Raw genomic sequence first — 6054 nt, forward strand, 5'->3', positions numbered from 1 at the left:
TATAGCAGTTTAAACGTGTTACATCTTATCTTATCACTTTTTTGACATTTTGCTTTCGCCAATACTTAACTTTATATATATATATATATATATTACAAATAAATAGATGTAGTATTTCATGATGTATAAAATAAATGTTACCTAAAACTTACCATTTCTTTTCACCTTTTCCTTTTCCATTTTACTTTCTTGCTTACTAACGTACTGTGTCAACAGGTCTACTAATGCTTTAGGTTTTTGACAGGGAAATCCTGTTTCTAAGATGGCCTGAACATAAAACACTATATGTAATATCTTATCAGTATTAAATTATTAGAATCTACCAATGACAGCAAATAACATATCAATAAAAAAAAAAAACACCTTTGATGTATGGTGAGAATATAATGGTGTATTTATTTGTCAAAAATGTATTCTACTTATAATAATAACTACTTTTATCATTAAAGGGTAAATGGCAGAATAATTACTTTTTAAGAAGATATATAAGTATTTTCAGAAAATCTTTCCTGCAGTTTCCAATTTTAGCCACTTTTTCAGCATTACTCAATTTAACTAATATTTTAACTGAAGTGTCTGTCTATTTTAAATAAACGTTTCAAAGGTGAGATAAAACTATCACTAAATTAAGATTTAGGGGATTTGTGCCTTCCCTTTTAATATTTTTGATGTTGTGATTTCCTCTCAAGAGATTGTGGCATGTCATCTACTAATACTACTCGCTATAAGTTAATTTTTTATAGGTAAGACAAGTAAGGTTACCCTACGATGGAGAGGCTGGGTTTCACACCATTTTCTAATTTTAGCCACTTGTTCAATGTTGCTCGATTCAACTAATATTTTAACTTAAGTATCCTATTTTCATTTTAAATAAATATTTTAAAGATGAGATAAGACCGTTGCTAAATTCGGTTTAGGGGGAGGGGGTGGCCCAGGAAGCCTTCCTTCCCTGCTATTATTTTTGGTGTTATGTTCTCAATGTTAATGATTTTTACTTCAACTTGATAGACACGGATTTCTAAATATACAGATGATTATTATTGATGAAATACAGATGTATTTCAAAATTTGAAATGTTACACACGAGGTTAAAAACACATGCAGATAAAAGAAGAAAAAAGAACACAAAATAATAATTAGAATGATTCACTTTTTGACAAAATTGGTCAATATCAATCATAAATTTGATATTGATTTAATTTATTTAATAATTAGTAAATAGAAACTTACCTTTGCTAAAATTGTCAAACTTGTTGAGTATGGGTGTAATGTAGTTAAAAGGCGGAAAAGAGGACAAGAATACTGTGGTGTAGCAAGTATTTGATGAACAAATCTTTTGTCAAGAGTAACCTTTTTAAGAAGGTACCGCATTATTTCTTTTAGAAAGGAGCGATGTTTTCCATCCTGTGCTCTCATCTCATGAACAAGTGTCTGTGAAAATAATAAACAACAGTAAAGAATTAGTACTTGATTTTTTGATGACAACAAATAAAATATCATTGCTTAAGCTGTTTTCAGAAAAATAAATCAAAACTACGATTTCACAATATTAAAAAAAAAATAATAACATATAATTCTAGAGCTTTATAAGTTATAAAAAATTACACAGATATACTAATAACACAATACGTCTCTTGAATGATAAGTGCATTTTGGATTTTTTCTAACAAGGTATTACAGCTCAAGCAAAAATATATAAAACAGTACATTTTAACATAGTTAGGATCATTAACTGAAATGCTGGCAAAATACAAGATTACAAAAACTAACAATTAAATAGAATAAATACATAATCTCAGTTTTTTACAACTTTTTGTTTCTGAGTTGGGCTACTACATACATGGAATATTTTGCAAGACTTAGTTATTTGGATACAGAGAATTTTGAAATTTCCATTGAAAATTCTGATTTAAAATTTTTCATGATTGTACTTGGTCGGTGGATATGAAACCTGAATTTCCCTATAGAAATATAGTGTCAAATGCAAGTCAAAGATTCCAGTAAGCATGCTCTTGGTAAATCAGAGTGCTTTAGAAATTAAAAAGGGGTAATTTTGTAGTAGAAAATGAAAAACAAGGAAGATTATCGAAAAAGTTTGAAGATAGCAAATTGCAAGCATTATTGGATGAGAATAAAATAGATTCCACATGAACTGAATGAAATATATTAGAAAGACTGAAAAACTATTTGCATAATGCTGCTAGGGTACCAGAGTCATTTCTTTATTGAAATATGATACAATGAAAAGTGAATATATTTTAAAAATCATTAGTTAAAAGATCATGTGTAACTACAGGCAAACCATCCACATTAACTGCAAGACTAATTATGGAATATATATGTATAAATAGTTGACCGTAAAAATTGATATATAGGAAGATATATAGGAAGAGGAAGGACCGCAACCCTGACCATCTTCCTATATAATAATTATGGAATACTTAGTGTTTGGTGTGATCAGTTGCTAAAACTTGGTGCAGCCATTAATATTGAATGCTAACAATAACAAATGATCGATTTGAACCCAGAGGAACAGTTTTTTTAGTATTCAAAAATTGTCAGAGAGATAGGAAAAATAGCGATGGGCAATACTTTAAATAAAATATTATTTTTAATTTTCTTTCATAAGTAATTGAAAAGTAAAAATATATCACTATATTAATAAAGCATAAACAAAAATTATGTTCCTTCTCATTAGGTAAGGGTTGCTGAAAACAGCATATTTATCACTTTTCATTATTAAATATACAAAAAATTCTATTTAAAATTTTGTTGTCGTAACTTCTGGTAAAGATATATATATATCTTAGATATATATAATCAGAGTTATATATATATCACCAATTACTCATGAAAGAACAGAGTTATGAATGTGTGTTTACATTATAATATATAAGTATTTTAAAAATAACATAACAAGTACAGAATGAGTACCCTTTGGAGATGAGTAAAAATTATTTTTTTGTTCTTTTGTTCATAAGATCCAGAGTTAGGGCTGAAAATTTTTTCAAGAGCTGCAACACCTTCATCATCTGTCAGATACATAGGCTCCAATCTAACTCTTTTAACTGCTTTCTCTGAAAAGTAAACAAAAATAGAGTTTGAAAATAATTATAGTAATTTTGCCATAAATTATGGTTTTTGGAATCAAATTAATGGTTTACATGAATCAGACAACATATGGAACTTTTATTTATACAAAAATAATTAACTTAACAGGTCTAGATATTGGATGTTGCAATCTATAATTTTTCAGCTACTATTTCAAATTATATTAGAGTTTTATCATTGTTTCAATTTTTTTTGCCTCGGTGGCACAGTAGGTAGTGCATTAAGTCTCATTTCAATTTTTTTTTTTTTTTCTTACCTCCTTTATTGTAAATATACACATAACAATATTAACATATACCTAAGTATATAAACATGTAACTGGTGCACATTCCTTTGCCATATGGCATTATAAGGGGTTGGGCTGGGTCCGCTGAAGGCGGGGGTTACAATATTGGTTCAGGAGCCACTGGCCGTTTCAATTTAATTTCAATTTTTTTTTTTGTACCCCCCTGAGGAAAAAAGTAATTGAATCCATACATACATGTAGATATATGCATATCTGGTACTTTGTAATTCCATCGATTGCTTCGTGGCATTAATTTCAAAATAAATTAATGCTTTTTCGAGAATCTTTTTTCAACAAGAAGGTAAATTTTGTAGATAATCAAACATTTACTATCACCATTCAAGAATTTTTCAAATAAGAATCTGGCCCAAAAAAAATTAGCCAACGAAACTTTTAATGAAAAATAAACTGTTAAATATTTTAAATTATCAGAAGAGCAGATCTATATATCTAACTACAGCATAAAGGCAGCAATAGAAGTGTTTATTGGAAAACATTTTTGTAGAGTAGAATCATACATATACATTATTATATAACAAACTGTTATAAAATAATATTATAATACTGTTAAAAATTTTTATATTGATATAATTATTAAAAATAAAATTATTGATTTTTTTAAACAAAGAAAATTTGGAATCATAAATTTACTACTAAGGGAATCAAAAATGTTTACTTGCATTGTACATTTTAGATACCAAGGAACAAATTTAATTCTGTGCATCTTTTTAGTCAAATTTGTGTTAAAACATAATCAATTGAATTCGATCTTGATAAAATTTTCAGGAACTGAGTGGGTTGGTACCTTGTCATTCCATGTCAATTTTATAAAATTCTGTCCATTCATTATTAGCTATTTGCTTGGTTTTATTATTAGAGCCTGAATCACAACGAGCTAATTGGGGTCTTGGTATGCAGGTTTTTTTCTCATGTTTTACACATATCATATAAGTTCCTGACACAGGAGAGCATCAGACCTCCACGGGCATGGTATGAACAAGGCCATGTCAATTTTATCAGATTCTGTCCACTACTTTTGCTAAAGTATGCGTAAATGTATCTTCCTCGGCACACCTATAATTGAATATAGCTTGTCCGATCTGGACCAAATTTTAAGGAAAGTTGGAGATTAGTTTTAAATGGGCCTAGAATCAATTTAATCAGATTCTGTCAACTACTTTTACTTATGCATGTGTGGTTTTCTTTGATCCATCAATATTTCTAAAATGGCTTGTCTGATTTTGTTCATATTAGGAGGAAAGTTTGGGAATAGCAGCATCACTTTATGGAGTAGCAAAAATTTTAGCCAATCCCATCTCGTACATATTGCTTACGTGCGTGCAAATTCATTTCTCTTCACTCATGAATATTTCTAAAAATGGCTAATCCAATTTAGCTCAAATTTAGGAATTAATTAAGACTATACTAGTAGACATAAAATGTATACTAGTATACATTTTAACAAATTTCATTGACTACTGTTACTTACTCTTGAGAAATACTGATTTCCTGAAAACACCTAAGTTTCTACAAAAACTTATCCTGTAGATTTCATTCTCAAACAATAAATCCTTAATATTAAAGTAATAAATTAAATACAGAAATAATAAATAAGATAAAGAAAAAATGAATAAAGAAATAGTAAGTAAAGAAAAATACAGAAAAAGAATGATTCACAGAAAATAAAACGAGGGGATGATAAAAAAGAAGACAGAAATAGTGAGAAAGCTAGACTAACTCAAGTAGTTAGCAGTATTTTTAATAATAAATTGAATTTAATAGATCCTCTATTTTCCAAGAACATGCCTTTGTGTGTCTAAATTTAAATCTAATTATTATAATCAGGGGAGAGAAATACTTTATAACATAAATTAAGTCCCCTTACTATATTTTGTGATTTCAACACAGTATATCATTTATGAGGTGTAGATAGTTGACCGTAGATTAATGATTGGAGAAGTTTGTCGGGGGGTGCGGTCAGCAAAGAACAACATAAATAAACAAAATCATATTTATTTATTTTATGGCGACGCTTCGACCTGAGTTTCAGGTCTTCATCTGGGCTATAGAACAAAAGAGATAACAACAACATTTATAGTAACATACAATCACTATAACTATCTCCGTAAACAAATTCTCTTAAACAACAACTTCCCTCCAAAAATCATCGACAAACTCTTTTACAATTATAAAAACCGTACCCCATCTACACAAAATTCTCTGCAATATTTTTCCATCCCCCTATACAGATCATTACCTTACATACCCTTTCTTACAAACAACATTCAAAAACAATTACGTTCCTCCATCACAAACCTCCGTCTAGCCCTCAAAGCCCATCACAAACCTCCGTCTAGCCCTCAAAGCCCATAACAAACTGTCTTTTATTTACAGCAATCTTAAAGATCCAATTCCTCCTCAATACCGTTCCCAGGTTGTGTACCATATCCCTTGTACCAACTGATTGATGTAAGAGTTTATTTGAGAATTCTGCTAGAGTGAGCTACTAGACTAAGGTTAGAAATGTAACTGTCAAGAAAGACCGTTATGACACAACAGTTGATATGAAATACCAATGATAAAAAGGTCAAGTTATAGTTTAAAAGAAAAACATAAAACTAGTGATATGTAAAAATACGGAGCCCAAAGGTCAAAAA

General features: G+C 29.2%; 1 protein-coding gene across 1 annotated transcript in view; it reads right to left on the reverse strand.

Moving 5' to 3' along the window:
* The window catches only part of IntS1 (integrator complex subunit 1), a 35773-nt gene that overhangs the window by 9187 nt on the left and 20532 nt on the right, over positions 1 to 6054 (reverse strand). Inside the window, exons 19-21 of the mRNA XM_014437700.3 lie at positions 2935 to 3077; positions 1231 to 1431; positions 153 to 267 (exon numbers count right to left, since the gene is read on the reverse strand). Of these exons, the coding sequence (XP_014293186.1) occupies positions 153 to 267; positions 1231 to 1431; positions 2935 to 3077 (459 nt within the window). The remainder of the gene's footprint in view (positions 1 to 152; positions 268 to 1230; positions 1432 to 2934; positions 3078 to 6054) is intronic.

Source organism: Halyomorpha halys, unplaced genomic scaffold (genome assembly GCF_000696795.3).
Source record: "Halyomorpha halys isolate HHAL.00 unplaced genomic scaffold, Hhal_1.1 Scaffold52.1, whole genome shotgun sequence".
In the NCBI taxonomy this organism is placed as follows: domain Eukaryota; kingdom Metazoa; phylum Arthropoda; class Insecta; order Hemiptera; family Pentatomidae; genus Halyomorpha; species Halyomorpha halys.